Source organism: Artemia franciscana, chromosome 1, assembly GCF_032884065.1.
Source record: "Artemia franciscana chromosome 1, ASM3288406v1, whole genome shotgun sequence".
Lineage (NCBI taxonomy): Eukaryota > Metazoa > Arthropoda > Branchiopoda > Anostraca > Artemiidae > Artemia > Artemia franciscana.
In genome coordinates, this window is record NC_088863.1 from 49,833,015 (window position 1) to 49,851,625 (window position 18,611).

The following is an 18,611-nucleotide window of genomic DNA, read 5'->3' on the forward strand; positions in this document are numbered from 1 at the left end:
CCCCCAACCAAAAAATCCCCCTGAAAACGTCTGTACACATACAAATAACCATTATTATATGTAAGCACTGGTCAAAGTTTGTAACTTGTAGCCCCTCCCACGGGGACTGTGGGGGAGTAAGTCGTCCCCAAAGATATAGTTATAAGGTTTTTCGACTACGCTGAATAAAACGGCTATCTCAGAATTTTGATCCGGTGACTTGGGGAAAATAATTAGCGTGAGAGGGGGCCTAGGTGCCCTCCAATTTTTTTGGTCACTGAAAAAGGGCACTAGAACTTTTCATTTCCGTTAGAATGAGCCCTCTCGCAAGATTCTAGGACCGCTGGGTCGATACGATCACCCCTGGAAAAAAAAAAAACAAAACAAATAGACACGCATCCGTGATCTGCCTTCTACCAAAAAATACAAAATTCCACATTTTTGTAGATAGGAGCTTGAAACTTCTACATTAGGGTTCTCCAATACGCTGAATCTGATGGTGTGATTTTCGTTATGATTCTATGACTTTTAGGGGGTGTTTTCCCTATTTTTTAAAATAAGGAAAATTTTCGCAGGCTCTTCAATTCTTTTCAAAATTCAATTCTTTTGATGTAACTATTGTTATAAAAATTCCGTTTTTTAGAGTTTTGGTTACTATTGAGCCAGGTCGCTCCTTACTACAGTTCGTTACCACGAATTGTTTGATAAATTGATTAATAAAAGTGATACTTTCGGAATCAGGGGAAGAAAAGGATTCTATTAATATGTCATAATGTCAACAAAGTCGAAATTCTAGAGGGATAAATATAACAAAATAGATTAACTAATCTTTCTAAAAAATATGTTTTTGTTGGTAAGTCAATTAACTAATAATTAGAAGTGTTTAAACTCGAAGAAATTTCGTAATAAAGACACTAATCCGTAGTTTAGATTTTTAGCTATTTAGTGATATATACATTTCTTTTCAATTCTATTTAGTAGTAAGCTACCAAGGGTTATATTCTTACATTAGTTAAATCATTCAGTAACTTTTTTTTAACCAATTCACTGCCAATTAATAGCACTGTTTGTCTATTGCTGCATCAATCACCAATGCTACACATTCTAGAGCACCATGGTGATTTTTTTTGCTCATTTGCTGCTCATTTTTTGCACCTTTTCCTTTGTTCAAACTGGGTACCTGCTGGACGTTAAAACTGCACAGCAGTATATGGAGTTTTTTATCACTAAAAATTGAGTTCCTAGGTTGACACAATTTCTTAAGGCGTATGTGATTGTGCAAGTTCCCACTGTACTAATTTAAAGAATTGGGTTTCATTTTTTCAGTCATTGGTACTTTAAGTAACCTGCATAAAACAGAGGACCAATTTACAAAGCTCTTGAGGTTCTCTCACTAATCCTGATATCGGTAATTTTTAGAATGCAACTCAAATATTCATAAATACCCAAGCAAGGTCAGTTTACAGTAAAGTACTAGATATCCCAAGGTCTGTAAATTTAGAGAAATTTCATAAGCCCCGGAAGATTTTTGGAAAACCAGGCTACCATGAAAACCATTTTTGTTTAAAAAATAAGGTAGATCTCGCAAACCTTATAAGCACATTGAAAGCACCTCCTTGGTGCTTAATTTTGACTGTTCACGAGTGTTTCATTCACCTTGCACGGATGCCTCTAGATTTAGTGAAAAGCAGCTTTTCTCCACTTTTGCTGTTATATATACTACTTATGAATAAAAAAAAATCAGATGCAAAATGATGCTTTTGAGGGCACAAATAAAACAATTTGGTGACAATTGTTGACCTAAACTGTATTTTACTATTATTATTAAGCCGAAATTAGTCAAAGTTTAAGAAATAAACCTGGTTAGGATGATCACTACTCACGTTACAGGATGGCTGTGATAAAGTATACATAAGCACTTCAGACGTACAGATGCATGCTAATTATCATCGAAAAGATTCAGCAATCATGCAGGAGGGCTTTCAACGCTATCGAGGTTCAGAAGACTGTAGACAGCAACACTGCCCCTTTGCTGGTCAACATACAACCCACTTCCATTGCAGAAGAGCTGGGTGCTTGTTCACCTTTAAGAATAAGGCAGATATGGGTAATGTTTTATATTTTATCACTTTTTCTGTATTTTTATGTTTGTTCTTTTTTTTTTTAACTCAGAGACTCATAAGGCATGCCTGATTATTTTACAGCGGTCTTGAAACAAATCCTATCCTACCTGGATGAAGGTTTTTCAGAGTTTTCTTTTTTTTGAAAATTACTTTTAAATTAATAAGTTTTTTACTAAATTATTAGTTACTATTTGTTTGTTTCTTATTATTTAATTGAAATAATTAATATTATTTTAGTATTTTTTCTTATCATTGCTATTTTTGTTATTATTATTTACAACTACAGTAGTTATTAACTATTAGATTTCATAGAATGTATTATTTCAAACTAATTTTACTGTCATTTATTTGCAAAACTAAATGGTGAAAGGGGTGTTGATGGAGCACCCGCAGAATACCAGAAACTGTTCGTTTTTGTTTTTTGATCGATAATAATGATTCATTGACAGTTTAAAAATTTCGAAAATTTACGTGGTGAGTTTCTGTAAGGCCTAATTTCTGGGTAGTTCCTTGGTTTTCATACAAGATGAAGAGATCCGCGCCATATGAAGTATTTGCGCGTTATTTAATAGCTTAAAACGTTATTCTATCGTATTTAGTCCCCGGGAAATGGGAGGGTGTACACAATTGACCTCGATCCACGAGTGGTATTATTTTTTTTCCCTCAAGTAAATTCCAATTGAATCTAGCAATCAAATATGCTGTATTAAAAAGAAATATGTATTTTTTAACTAACGAAGAAATTTTAGCCAAAACGTATACTACTTTTTGGGCTGTAGAAAAACAATGGAAAATCCAGCTTTTCAATTCCTTTAAGAAAAATGTGTTTTGTTTTAGTTCTAGCTAAAATATCACATTGAGCAAAAATTGGGAATCAAATTTTTATACGGGTATGCATTTATATAAATATATATATATATATATATATATATATATATATATATACATATATATATATATATATCTATAAACATAGAATATTATGGCAATGTTCGTTCCTTTTTTGCTTATGTTCTAGATACTTTAAATTGTGACGTTTTGTGTTATAAATTTAGTTATTTGGCTCAATTTTTTGAATTTTTATTGATAAAAAGCTATGAAATTCCATCTTTATTGTTACAATCAAATTACCATTTTTATGCTAGAGTACATGAAGCAGGAACTTTTTTCTTGAGCTGCTAAAAATCAAGCCTTTCACTTCCTTTAAATAATGTCTTTTTTTTATCCTTTTATGAAATATCACTTTGAGCAAAAATTAGGAAAAGTTATATGATTCTTTTATTTTTGTAACGCCACATTTTAAGATTGCCTATGTTGGATATGGGTCTTCCTTTAGATAAATAAATATCCAGAAACACATAATGGTGGTATATGTTTATTTTTTGCTTTTATTTTGCCTCTTGTGGCACTGATTACAATGAATTTTACGATTTGGCTCATTCTTTCGAATTTTTATTGATAAAAAGCCAGAAAATTCTATCTTTATTGTTGCCAATCAAATTGCCATGGAAAATTCTTAGACTTAATTATTACCTTCCAGAAAACCGTAACATTAATATTCGGTCACCATGGTTCCTTTATGTCTTATTTTAAAAGTAAAAATCAACAGACATATATAAAGATACTGAACAGATGCACGAGTATTTGAGGCTATTGTCATTTGTTTCACTTATTCTATTCCGAAACTGTCGTTTTGATAAATGAGTGCTATGATAAATCCTTCCTCTACTTCTAGAGAAACATAAAACATACCACGTGAAAGACGAACAACTGAGTCGAGATGGATTCAAAAAATTTATGAAAACAGAAAGCTGTAATTATGAGGCGTGCAGATTCTCTAGGGTTTGCAATCATATTCACTGCATAAGGCCAGGTTGCAATTACGTGCTGCACTCCAGTGGCCAACTCTATTCTCACAAAAGAAAGCATGAAAGAAGAGACACAGAGATTGCTTATAGGAACTACAGAATGACACATGGTGCAATGGCTCGGCTAGGAGAAGGAGAGTGCATTCAGGCAGTTGATCAGGTAAACATACTTTGCTAAGTTGAATTATCAGATGTTAAATTAACCCTATTTTCTTGCTAGTAGGGCATCTACAAAAACAGTTTGTTGGGCCTTAACTAAAATTAATTAGAGGTAATAACTAGCGACCTAATTAGGTCTTTTAAAGGCACGGGAGCAAATTGAACTATCAATGGGAGAAGGAAGATCAGAGATAAATGAAATTTTAATGACGAGGCTATCTATCAAAAGGTCTTTGTCTGAAATTAATGTCCTAGTTTTGCCTTTTCATGCTTTGAAATCGAATTAACCACTGTGGAGGAGGATTAAGGAGGGCTGCTAAATATGTTCCTAAATATGGTTGCTAAATGGTTCCTAAATATGGGATTTTAGGGTTTTCCACCTGAACAAGCCTCTTGAGAGGTTTGAAATGGAGTAAAAATTTCTTATCATTTGTCTAGTTTCTACTTATTTGGTGGAACTCATCTACCCAAGTATGGTCTCTATCTACAGATATGACACTGCTTCTCTTTGTTTGAACAGCTCTCCGTGAGGGAAAGGATACATTCTTGTTATTTTCATTCATAAGAGAGATTTAGTTGTTCCATCCCTATCAAGTTTATCGGGAATAACAGCTATGGTTGAGCTGCATCTTTAAGGGGTTTTGAGTCAGGTTCTAAAGTTTAACTGTCATGCGAACTTTTAGATATTATTTGAATTTTGCGTAAGTCGTCACAAATTTTAAAGGTGCACCTTCGCATCCATAAACTGACTTTTGCAGACAGTTTATATCACGGGAAGTGATCTAAGGCTGTTGGACCACAGTTTCAAAAGCTAGTCTTCGGTGTAGCTATTTAATCTTTGACTGTTGCGCATAAAACTTGTTTTTGGAGGTGTCTAACTCCTAACTCCATTTCAAACTTGAAACAGAGACTTCAAGCCCCCCCTCTCCAGAAAACATAAAATTATGTATTGCTGTGCGGTAGTGACCCATGCGTCACAGTTTCTGCAACTGTTCATGCGACATCGGCTCGAGATGTCCAGTTTTTTTTCTGTTTCTAAAGGTTCGTGCAGAGGCCTCATGTGTAGTTGCATCGATTTGTGCTCTAGGTAAACTAGATCAATTAAGATATTTTGCGTTCAAAAACACATAAAGACGATCATCAGGTGTTTTAATTATATTTCAGCTCCCGTTTTCTCCCGAGACAGATTTACCCCCTAGTCTTTCAGCAACAGCAATACACCAGGCAGCCATGGCTGCAAGTTTACATGCCAGCTTCGAACATCAGATGGCCCTTGGTATGGGTATGTTAGGTAGTGACCAAAATACGTTTCAGCTGCCTATGGGATTAAATACTCATCAGCTTGCTCTTTTGGAAGCACAGAGATCTGCTTTAGAAGAGGTGAGTGTTTAATTACTTTATGTCCTTGTCTTACTGTTTATTAAGTTAGGGTTGGAAGAACCTATAGCATTCCCAAGATCTAAATAATGAAGACTGTTATTGTCCAGCAATGTTGAAAAAACCGTTTATATTAAAAATCTGTAATCTCATGGTCCTCCCTCAGATATCTTCTCTAAAAATCTATATTTAAAGTCTTTTTGTCTGTTAGCTGCATATTTAAAATTTTTATAAAAAATAAGAACCTATTTCAGATTTTTTATTTTATTCTTTGGAGAGGTTCATTCATGATCTAAAATATCAAACTTTAAAAATTAAGGAAATTAAGCATTAACTTTTTTTTCCAGAAATTAAGAGTCATTCTCCAAAAATGTTGTCGTATGCACCTTTCTAGAAAAAAGAAACGATTCCCAGAATGTAGACAGTTTCAAAATGCAAACCAGGCAATTTGATGTGATAACATAATTCAATTCTAAAATACTGTAAAACTTGCCGTTTTCAGTTGCCGAATTTCCCTCAGAATTTAGCCAAATTTTACTTTTATAGGTGGGGTTTAATAAATTGAACAGTTGTCAATATTAAATCAATAAGTATTAAATACAGAATTTAAAAATTCTGATTGGGGGGAATTTTTCAGAGACTTAACCCTTGCGGGAAATGTATTTCCTACGTATGATTAGGCGACGAGTCACGAAATTGGTTTACACATTCACAATTAGATATTTTCTGGACTTATTAACTTATTAACTGTTTGGATGATTTAGCCTTATTAAAGATGCCTCCAAATTGCTGTGGCATTTTGGATCGCTTAAAATTCGGAAAATTATACTGTTTTGGTTCTCCCAAGTCCAAAATCTACGGTTAGCTATTTTTCTCTCGGCTATTTGTGGAGATTTCTATCCCTACTATCATAGATAAATGAATTATTTTTCGTTGTCAAAGATGCTACTAATGCTAAAGTAATTTTTCCCCGTGCGATTTTTCCCCGTGTGAAACGATGAGTGAAAAGTAGTCTTTGGTGTATACATTTCTTCATTAGTTCTTGTACATGAAACATATTTCTCGAGATGTGTAATTCCATATCAAACATGAAATAGAAACGTGACTTCTGTCCCCAGAGACACATTGGCGGAATCCGTTTATTTTTCCGTAGTTGTGAAAAAGACCGTATCCAGGAGGGATATTACATGGTTTGACCCCTCCCTCAATTTTGGCCTGACCCGTAAAATTGTATAAAATGCATATAAATAAATTTTTTATGCGTTTTTATATTTTTTCCCTGGATATTGGCTGTGACCCATGAACCACAGTTCCTGCAACAGAAAACTCAGGTTTTCCTGGTCATTATAGGCTCTGCGTAGATTGTACGCTTCCAGTTTAGTTAAATTAACACTACAACATTGAAGATATTTTGTATATTTAAACCATTGAAAGAGTACGTACTATTTTCATTATATTTCAATTCCCGTTTCCTCCTGAGAAAAATTTACCCTGGTCATTCAACAGCAACAATAAATCAGGCAGCCTTGGCTGCGAGTTTGCATGTCATCTTTTAATAGCAAATGGCTCTTGATGTGGTATGTTACATGGTTACCAAATCGAGACAATGTTTGCAATTCTTTACCTTTCTGATGCTAATACAATGACACAACTCCATGTCTGTTCTACCTTGTTTAAAGACCTGATTCTTATATTTTCAATCCAGCCTTTCTCTTACTACCTTACGGCCTGTGCAGAAGAAATATTCTAGGCATGATGATCCTTTAGTTTGAATTTGGTTTTTTCTCTGCCCTTAGCACTGAATCGCTCAACGCAGAATAAGTCTGCGTGATACCTTGCAATAAACAAACTATAACAAGTAGAATAGTGATTTTTTTCCGTAAACGGTGGAATTCCAAATTCTAAATGAATATTCCTATTCTATGTCCAAGGGCCGTCCTCCGCTTTTTTTTTTTGTAGACCATTTATGGACGCTTTCAAACATCAGCCTATGAACATTAGAAAAACAAAGTAATTAACTAGATGAATGACGCGCAAAACAAAATATCTATTTTGAAAAAGACATCTCTCAGAAAATTTCAATCAACTTACTTTTCTATACGACCTCAAAACAGAATGTCTATTTTCCAGAAATTAAGAGTCATGTTCATAAAATGTTGTCGTATGCAACTTTGTATTGAAAAATAGATGATTCCCAGAACGTAGACAGTTTCAAAAAGATAACCTGTAATTTGATGTGCATATGAAATTAACCCTTTAATTATTTAAAAAGAAGTACTGTTTAGATTGCGAAACTGTATTAAAGAACGTGAGCAAATTTTGTATTTGGGTGGTGGAGAGGAGCATAATATTGAAAGCCAATATCATTGCCAAATGAATAAGTTTTAAATAATAAGTTTATCTTTTCTGATTTTCAGAGGTGGGAGTGAAAAGCTGCATGGAAAATGTGGCATTTTTCGCAGTTGAATTTTGAACAAAAACAAAACATGTTCAACGCTTTACGATGGAAGGGAGAAAAGAATATGACAAACATCTTTGAAACCAATAGGTCTTATTTAGTGATGCCTGAGGATGCATCTAGAATTTTTTTGGGGTGGGGGATGGTGGAGGGGCTGCGAAAAAAACATGGAAAAGCTCATCAAATTATTGTAAATAATTCAATTGTAATAATTCAAATGTATAATAAATTGTATAATAATTGTATAAATAATTCAATTGTATATTGTAACAATTTAATATTTCATATTAATGCTTTTTTATGGGTAAGAAAAAAAATGGGGGGGGGCAAACTTCCCAATTTCCTTCAGCCCCTAGATACGGCCTTGGTAATGCCATTCATTATTCACTTGTACTTTAAATAGCACAGAACTTATACTGTATGTGCGCGTTTATTCAGCCTTTGTTTACTATTACAGGTAATTTATAATATGTGGTGTTTCACAACACCAGCTTTTCATGGAAATAGAGACAAACTTTTACTTTCAAACTAAGAAATACATAAAAAGACATGTTTATTGCGTAACTATTTAAGCAATATTAGGGATTATATATATATACATATATATATATATATATATATATATATATATATATATATATATATATATATATATATATATATATATATATATATATATATATTTGAGCTAAAACTTCCTTTGTGCCTACTTCTTTCTCTATTATTTTGTGATTAATCTGGCTTTAGAATTAGCGCTGAGTGATATCAGTTTAATATGGGTCCAACCAACTGTAATAGGAGATAGAAATGAGGTTGTTTGTTTCGTTGTGCTTTCGATTATCTACAAATTATAAACAAGGTAAAACGCAGAGAAAAGAAGTTGTATTTACGCTTTACTGAAGCTCATTTAGGAAGGGTGCTAAAATCTCCTGAGCTCCATATTTATGGAACTCAATATAAAGATTACGATGGCAAACATTTGAAAACGTTACGTGCATATTTTCAAGTCGCTCTGTAAATTTACTGGTAAAAATGTTGTTAACTACTGCTGCCTTAATGTTTCAATTTTGTTTTCAATCTTGTTTTCTCCTTTTTCGGGCCTACGCCACAGCTGATATTCGAATACCCTTAAAACTGGAACAAAACTAATTTTTGTTTAGTAGTAAATAGAATACTCCCAGTCAGTAATAGGATGTAGTGGATTTTCAAATGTATTTTTAATGAAGAAAATCAAAACTTACGTAGGAAATGTGTTTTTAACTCGATTTCCCATTTTTTTTTTTTTATTTAATTTACTTTTTGTATATAATGTCTTAAGATTATTTTACTGTTGCTTTAAATATATTTGAAAAAATCATTTTGGTTAACTATACATTGCACTCTTCAAAATATTCCCCTGAACTTAATTGTATTTCTGTATATGGCTTTTTCAGCCTTCGAGCTCTCACGAGGTTGTTTCTCTGCTATCCCTCCCCCCCCGATCAGTCTCGTTTCCAAGTTTTTGTTCAAGGGGTAATGGATACTAAACGAATTTTGTTCTAAGGGGGGGGGGTACCTAAATCACAAAGTAGAAGGGGATATGCTCCCGTGAAATTCGTCTAGAAGTTTTAAATAAGAGTTTTTGCGCCACTTCTCAGACTAGTTTAAGAGGCTGAGGAATATTTTTTTATGACTCTAGTTTTGTTTTTTCACCTTAATTTTTACAACCAATTTACCAGTCTAAAAAATACTTCTTTGGAGGAGGGTATTTTGAAGTGGGTTTCCCCCTCTGGATACAGCCCTGCCCGTGAGAACACCTCTAATGCTGATCATGGAATGGTATCAAGAACTGAATGGTATAGTTCCATTTCAATTTTTGGGAATGAAAAACGTCAAAGGGAACTGTATCTAGTAAATACAGGGGGTGGATAAACTACAATTTTTTACCGTTTCAGCTAAAAGCCATTGATGATGATGGATTTGAGAGAGGGTGTATTAGTGCGGTCAAATTCCCACGACTGGCTTTGCCACCGATCGAACCCCTTTCTGCAAATTCTTTCTCACAGAAGCTTCATTAGATCCTGGTAACGAGCGGAACTAACTGCCCTATCCTGAGTAGTCTGTTCTTGAATCAAAATTCTGTACGTGTCAAAAGAAAACCATCGATATGGCCTGTATTTATTATTTTAGCATCCTGTTTTATTTTATCCATGGCTCATCTGGTTTTTTCCATTCTATACTATGATTCTTAGTCTCAAGATTCTTTTCGTAAATCTAAGTTTCGCCTCCCGTAATCATGTTTTGAAAGATGTCTGAATTTTCCAACTAATCTTGACAAACACGCAAACGCTTTTCCTTTTGTTCAAAAGACAAGTTTTTGGGAACGATCTTCGCAAAAAGCTTTGACACCCTTAACGGTCTTCGTAAACTGATTTCATCATCGCAATAATTTCTGGGATTGTTTTCGCCGCTTTCAGGTTACGTTGATTTGGTGCTCTTAAAAATCATGATCGATTTGCTTCGTCATAACAGCAAAACACAAGTGTCCATAAACAGAGCCACTTCCAAGACGACTCGGTCAGAAGGACCGAGGACAGAGTATTACGCTGATTTCAAAAATATAAGATTCATTAAGTTTAGTTTTACACATCGAAGGCTACAAACCTGGGGGGTTTGAAGCCCCCATCTTCAAAAATGAGGAATTTTCCATTTTTTGCCAAATAAAGTTTACGATCTGTGTTTGTTTTTCCCCCACGGGTGATCGTATGGAACCACTGGTCCTAGAATATCAAAAAAGGTGTCATTGAAACTGAATTAAGAGCTCTTTTGCTCTTTTTCATTGACCAAAAAGATTGTAGGGCAGCTAGCCCCTTCCATCAAACAGTTCGTGGCAACGAACTGTAGTAAGGAGCGACCCGGCTCAATAGTAACCAAACTGTAAAAAACGGAATTTTTATAACAATAGTTACATGAAAAGAATTGTATTTTAATTCTGATTTTAAATATATAGGTTTCATTAAGTTTAGGCTTACCCATCAAAAGTTACGAGCCTGAGAAAATTTGACTTATTTTAGAAAATAGGGGGAAACACATTTTAAAACTCATAGAAACTTAACGAAAATCACACCATCACATTCAGCCTATCAGAGAACCCTACAGTAGAAGTTTCAAGCTCCTATCTACAAAAATGTTGAATTTTACATTTTTTGCCAGAAGACAAATCACAGATGCCTTTTTTTTTTTTTTTTTTTTTTTTTTTTTTTTTTTTTTTTTTTTTTTTTTTTTTTTTTTTTTTTTTTTACAGGGGTGATCATATCGAACCAGTGGTCCTAGAATTTCAGGAGAGGGCTCATTCTAACGAAAATCAAAACTTCTGGGTCTCCTTTTTAAATGACCAAAAAATCGGAGGGCATTTAGGCCCCCTCCCACGCTCATTTTTTCCCAACGTCACCGCATCATAATTCTGAGATAGCCGTTTTATTCAACATAGTCGAAAAACCAAATAATTATTTCTTTGGGGATGACTTACTCCCCCATAGTCCCCGTGGGAGGGGCTGCAATTTACAAACTTCGACCAGTGTTTGCGTTAGTAATGGTTATTGGGAAGTGTAGAGACGCCTTCAGAGGGACTTTTTTGGTTGATGCGAGGGGTTGAGGGGAGGGGTTTATGTGAGGAGAACTTTTCATGGAGAAATTTGTCATGGGGGAGGAAAATTTCCATGAAGAGGGTGCAGGATTTCTTAGCATTTTTTTAAAGAACAATGAACAAATAAATATGAAAATATTTTTTCAACTGAAGGTAAGGAGCACCAATAAAACTTAACACGAACTGAAATTATTACGCATGTGAGGGGTTCACCTCCTCCTAATACCTCGCTCTTTACGTTAAAGTAATTTTATTAATTTCAACTATTTATTCTACGACCTTTGTGATTCAGGGGTCACTCATAAGGAATTGGAACAAAATTTAAGCTTTAGTGTAAAGAGCGAGGTATTGACGAGGAGGTGAACCCCCTCATATACGTAATAAAAATATGCGAATGTAGAAGTTCGTTACGTAAGTTAATTCGTAAGTTACGTATATTTTTACTAATAAAAACGTTCGTAAAAAATTAAAAGCTCTAGCTGCCTTTTTAGATGCCTTTTTAGACCAAAAAGTTGGAGCTAGGCCTACTCCCCGCTCCTTTTTTCTCAAAATCGTCCGATCAAAACTATGAGAAAGCCATTTAGCCATAAAAATAAACTAATATGCAAACTTAGTTTTAATTATTCATTAATAATTAAGCCAAAATCAAACATGCAAAGCGGAGAGCCAAAATCAAAACATGCATTAATTGAAAAACGTTCACAAATTAAATAAAAAAAAACAAGTTTTTTTTAATTGAAAATAAGGAGGGATATTAAAACTTAAAACGAACAGGAATTACTCAGTATATGAAAGGGGCTGTTCCTTCCTCAACACCCCGCTCTTTACGCTAAAGTTTTTTACTGTTTTAATAAGTATTGTTGAGAGAAAGGGTCAAACTTTTGCGTAGAGAGCGGGATGTTGAGAAAGGAACAGTCCCATCCGTATCCGGAGTAATTTCTGTTCGTTTTAAGTTTTAATATCGCTGCTTACTTTCAGTTAAATTTTTTTTTTTTTATTCAATTTCTTCAAGAATGACTCCTGAAAAACAAGGGGCTGTTAATTAGAACAATAAGAAGCTTTTAAAAGTACTAAAAATTTTAGTTTGAAGAAAGTGGTATTGAGGATGGGACAATCCCACTGAAATCCCTAGTGATTTCTTTTCGTTTTAAGTTTTAATGTTGCTCCTTACTTTCAGCTGAAAAAACTTTTTTTTGTATTTAATACAGATTGAGAACCGCCATTATCTGACTTTCATCTACCGCCCTTTCGAAGCGTCGCTTTTGTTTGATCTGCAAATAAAAATGGAAATGATTTGCAAATGGAAACATTTTACCGCCACTTTGACAAAAAAAAATCACAATTTAACTCAAAAGATAAACTGTCTACTGCATTCACATCCTGCTTCTCAAATTCAGTTGTGCCTTTTACTTTGTCAGTGTTTCACTAGTGCCAGTTAACCGCCAGGGGCGGTTTGAGGGGAGAAACAGAGGGGATCCTTGCCTTGGGTGCAGAAACTATAGGGGCGCAAAATTTCAAACAAATATTCTAATGGTTTAATGTTTTTTGATTTTGAAAATTTATTTTTATTATGATAAATTAGAGGGCACAGTTTATAAATAAAAATAATAGATAAATTTATAATTAATTAATAAAATTAAATAAACTAAAAAATTTAAATGCTTAAATGAAAACTATTAAAAAATTAAAATATAAATAATAATTAAATAATGTAAATAATAAATGATTAATTAATTAATTAATTGAAAACAATTTTGTTCTGGAAATTCTGTGAGAGACATGGGGAGGGGTGCTCATAAATATTTTACCCAGGGAACGAGAAAGGCCAGAACTACCACTACTTCTCCCCCCCCCCCAAAAAAAAATACATAGAGTATCTGAACAACGTTTCAGTATGAGCTTTATTTGAGCATCTTCTGGTTCATGTCAAACCATGTTTGTGTTTTGATTTTGTCATTTGTGCATTTTCAGAGAAAACACTTCAGATCAGAAGCAGATGATCCAGCACAGTCTCCAGAACCAAAAGTCGAAAGCGCCGGAGAATATCCAAATGAAACTCATCAAATTGAGGGTCCAGGTAAGAAATGTCATTATTGCGGAATTAGATTTATTTTTCTTTTGAAGAAAAATGTCGATTTGATGAGCAGCGAATGTTCTTCAGTGTACCTTAAAAAAAAGCTGTTAAAATTCTATTCTAACTCCCCCGATAACAAATGGATTGAATAATTACATATAAAACCATCATTTTGTTGATTGATCTTTCTTTTCGCAGTCGATGAAAGAGTTCATGTCGTAGCATAGGTGCATATTTATGCCATTTCGCTCAGCAGCACAAAAATTTTGGGACAAATAGGGTCACAGTGCTATCGAGTGATTATTCTGGAAAGGCCAGTCGGTTTCAACTATGGATATGTGTTGTATTACTTCCTGGCTTAAGAAAATTATTACTTCCTGGCTTTTGTGCGGTGGCGTATTTGTCCCTAAAAAGAATACTTAGTCAATACAACCAACTACGGTTATCATAGACCGTTTATTCTACTTAGAAAGTAAAAACCAGTTGGGTTCCAATCATTAGAAGAGGGTATACGTTTCTTATGACTGTCACTCAAGGCTCTTGGCTCTTACATTTCAGTTTTTTTGGCTTAATCTCCCTTTCAGAAACCTTGACTGGTAATACGACCAAAAATTACCACAAGACAGTAAAACGAGCAGAAGTTACCGTATAGAGAAGTGATCTTGCTCTTGTTTTTCCCCTTTCATCCCTTTTGTCTTTTTTTTGTAGATTATAAATTGTTGTTTTCTTATGTCTCCAGCTATAATACACATTTGAAAACAATTGATTAGCTAATTCAATGGGCTTTTAGAGCTTTAGTTTAAAGCTGGCACCTTCACACTGACAAAAGCTCCTTTAATTTGGAAAAAAAAATAGTACTCTGATGAATAAACTTGACTTTACCTCATTAGTAATGGTACTTTTGCTTTGAAATTACAGTTTTTTTTTATATATAGTGGAAAATAGATCTAAAGTACTCGACTGAGATAATTTTCAAAATGTCTTCAAATACAATTAGATCTATACGTTGAATAATATGAAAAAAACTTCGTTTTCTTAAAGAGTTAAAGAGGCTGCGTCCCAAAGTCGAACCTTAAAACGTACAGGAATTAGAAGAGGCAGTTGGGGGGCTGCCGCCCCCCAAACCCCCAGCTTTTAAAGACTCTTTTGTATAGGTTTTTTTTTGGGGGGGGGACTTCATTGTTACTAATTACTAGTTTCGGCGCAATGGTTCTCCTGTCCTCTTGTGTTTAACATTTTTCGAAGTTATTCCATTATTCATTCATTTCAATTTTTTGTTAATTAAAAGAGGGCCTTTCCGAAGCCAAGAGCTGGGGGTTAGCAAAAAAACAAAAAACCTGTACAAAAGAGTCTTTAAAAGCTGGGGGTTTGGGGGGCGGAAGCCCCCCAACTGCCTCTTCTAATTCCTGTACGTTTTAAGGTTCGACTTTGGGACGCAGCCTCTTTAACTCTTTAAGAAAACGAAGTTTTTTTCATATTATTTCTGTACGTTTTTCTACAATCCATGGTGGATGTAATTTAATAATTCCTGTACTCCTCGTACAGGAATTAGGAGAGGAACTTGGGTGGCTGCCGCCCCCCCGCTTTTAAATCATTGTATAAAATAGAAAAAAAATAGATAGAATGACCGAAATGTTTCTTTTGCTCATAAGAAGCTAATATTCTGTTATCTCTCAAATGATAAGCTGTCCAGGTGTTATCAAAAATTTTTCTGGAATGGAGCTGGATTTTTATGATGCTTGCAGTCATTCTCGCCGTGCCGAGCTGATTATTTTGATGTACTTGAATGTTGATATTCGTAACTTTTAAGAATTTCAAAAATTAACATGGGACTATTAGACTATTAGGACTATATGAAGACTATTAGGAGAGGCAAACCCCCCGCTTTTAAAGACTCTTTTGTACAGGTTTAATTTTTTTTCATATTAATTCTGTACGTTTTTCTACAATCCATGGTGGATGTAATTTAATAGTTCCTGTACTCCTCGTACAGGAATTAGGAGAGGAACCCACCCCCGCTTTTAAATCATTGTATAAAATAGAAAAAAAAAATAGATAGAATGACCGAAATGTTTCTTTTGCTCATAAGAAGCTAATATTCTGTTATCTCTCAAATGATAAGCTGTCCAGGTGTTATCAAAATTTTTTTGATGTTGTGAAAAAAAATCGCCCGTAAGGGACTTGAACCCTTGACCAGAGGATTAAATGTCTCACGCTCTACCAACTGAGCTAATAACTTGCATGTGTGTAAATATAACTTCTCAATAGCTTTTAAAAATTTCAAATTAACATGGGCTCTTATGGAGAGAAATCCGTTAATTTAAATAGCTAATGGGTGGTTTCTGGAAAACAGGGAAGGAGTTATCGGATCAAGCTGAAATTTCGCGGATAAGCTTCTGGGCCCTAGGGGACCTTAACTTGTGAATTTCAGCCCGATCGGACAACGTTAAAGGGGGGCTTGGGTTGACAGGTCGAAACTTTCGGCCAGATTTTCCCCATGAAGAAAAAGTTGGAGGGGGATGAAATTTTGCAGGTTTCTTAGTTGGAGCTCGGGCTACGAAATGCATCCCTCCCCATCCGTCTGCGACCACTGGAACCGAAGATCGCTTAACATTGTCGTGTGTCGCCTCTTTATAGAGGCACGAGTGTGCCTCCTTGATGGACGATGAAATGTGAAAAAAATGACTATAAATTTTTCTTCGCATTATGAAACAAAGTTGCCGTTATTGGGCTAAGTAAGTAAGTGGATGTACGTTTACCTTTTCTTTCTGTTTTTTTTTTATGATACAACTTTTGGTAGTTTTTTGGATGGGATGAGATGCATTAACAAGGATTTGAGTTTTTAATAATAGACAAACCTTGAACCTGATAATCCATAACTCTACCGATAAGTAATTTGAAACTGTTTTACTGTTCTTCAGTAGGGTTATAGTGCAAAATGTGTGTTTCATTTGAAAATTTGTCCGTTTAAAATAAGTCTTTAGTTGTAAATAAGTACTGTAAGTGTAAAATACACAGTTTTTTGAACGTTTGTGACTGCAGATGTTGCCAGATCTATTATTTCCACGGCCAGATCTCATCGTCAGAGCTCAAAAATGACTTCAAAGTTATTCAAGTTTTTTCAAGAAGAAATCTCAAGATGTCCACATTATACGTAAAATCTTTGGAAAGGATGAAACTAAGAAAGGAAAGAAAGACCAGCATATAAAAGACCAGCAGACAAGAGAAGAAGATTTGGAAAACCCAGAAAAGGTCTTGAATCTCTCGTAGAGGTCCTGGATAACATAGGTCTACAACTCAGTAAAATGAAGCAAAACTGAGTATACCCTAATAAAGTCAGTTTTGGGTTCCTGTATGTAAAGAAGAAGAGTCATAGCAAAGCCACAGTCTTGTAAATTCTATTGTTTTTGGGTTTTTTTTTTTTCGATTTGAAAGCATTATACAGTGACCGTGTTAAATTTTATCATTAAATTCCAACTTGTGAACTTTTTTATTGGAAGAAAGCAAAAGTATTTGTGCTACTTTCATATTAGCCGATAATATTGGAAAATGGGGTCACTTTTGATAGGATAGAAGGTAGATTTTCGTCTGGAAGCGTCATAACTTTGCTTGTTTTCATTTGCCAAAATCATTTATTTGCCAACGTGGGGCTAATGAGCATCTTAATGTGATAACACCCAAAGTCTTTTTAGTGAGTCTTAACATGCCAAGGACAGCTAAAACGAATTCTGATTGTTTTAATTAGTGGAGACTTATGTAACTCCATATATCTTACAAAATTTAGGGAACCTTGGAAGATCCATTTTTCATGAAAAATATCCCCATTTGCAGTTATGCAATTTTAGGTACGAAAATTACGTACATCGAAAATTGCATATAGGTCGTAAATGAATAGAAAAAGAAACATATGTGAAAAACCAGCAAAAAATAAGCTGAAAAGTTTGACACCAAACAGATTAAAGTAATTTCCCGTTGAAGTTGTAGTCCTCTTTTGGAACCAAAGATTATGAATGTTTGGACTTTTCCTAATGAATACCCCTGTAGAATTTTACCAGTTAGTTTTGCCTGTTTACTTAGCTTTTCGGCTCAGCATAGAAACACTGACGAAAATGTAATACTGCCCTCAAAACTTCATAATTCGGAACAGCCAAAAGAAAAAAAAACGATGTAAAAAATGTAAATTGTAAATTATGGCTTTCAGGTGTGAATAGATGGGCCCAGGGAGTTGGGTACCATTTTTTTATGTTGACTTCCCTTGTACTTCATGAATCTCTGGGAAAAATCATGCTTTCAGGGGATTAACCACTCTGTTTGTTCGAGCTGTGGCAAAACGATAGGCGATGTGGCCACGATTCTATTTGATACATGGCAATACTTATCTAAAAATATGTGTCTAAATTTTAGAGGGTCGAGCTATCTCAGTCCCCTTCACTCCTTGAGATTACTTACAATCGACTTCCATGAATTTCGATTCATATATTAAGACCGAAAATCTTGGCATCTATGTGTCAAACTGTTCGTTTTGCTAATTATATCTATCTGGAAAAGCCATAATGAGATGTTTATGATTTTTGCATCCATTATTAATAGCATAAAAAAATGGAGGATTTGTTAGTTTCCAGATCCCCGTATAATTGTCAGCAAACCTTTGGACGAAAAATCAGATAAACTATCTTCTACACCCATTTCCTTCTTAGAAAAAAAATGGCAAAGTGAAATTTTTACGTAATATTTTCTATAATCAATTTTAACACCAGACCGTAAACAAAAATCTTAATCCAATGAAATAGATGGTCCATAACCAGGCCTACAAATTAAGGGAGGGGGCGGGTCACAACTAAAAATGTTGTTATGTGGTGGCGGGTTCATACTAAAGGAAAACAATAAATTATAAATCTCAACTATTATTGGTATTTCAGCACACACTTTTTTTTTTATAAACCAGTGC

General features: G+C 34.4%; 1 protein-coding gene across 1 annotated transcript in view; it reads left to right on the forward strand.

Annotated features, from left to right (window-relative positions):
* The window catches only part of LOC136030992 (uncharacterized), a 193,069-nt gene that overhangs the window by 108,265 nt on the left and 66,193 nt on the right, over positions 1-18,611 (forward strand). The window contains exons 8-11 of the mRNA XM_065710155.1: positions 1,870-2,086; positions 3,838-4,130; positions 5,294-5,509; positions 13,561-13,666. Of these exons, the coding sequence (XP_065566227.1) occupies positions 1,870-2,086; positions 3,838-4,130; positions 5,294-5,509; positions 13,561-13,666 (832 nt within the window). The remainder of the gene's footprint in view (positions 1-1,869; positions 2,087-3,837; positions 4,131-5,293; positions 5,510-13,560; positions 13,667-18,611) is intronic.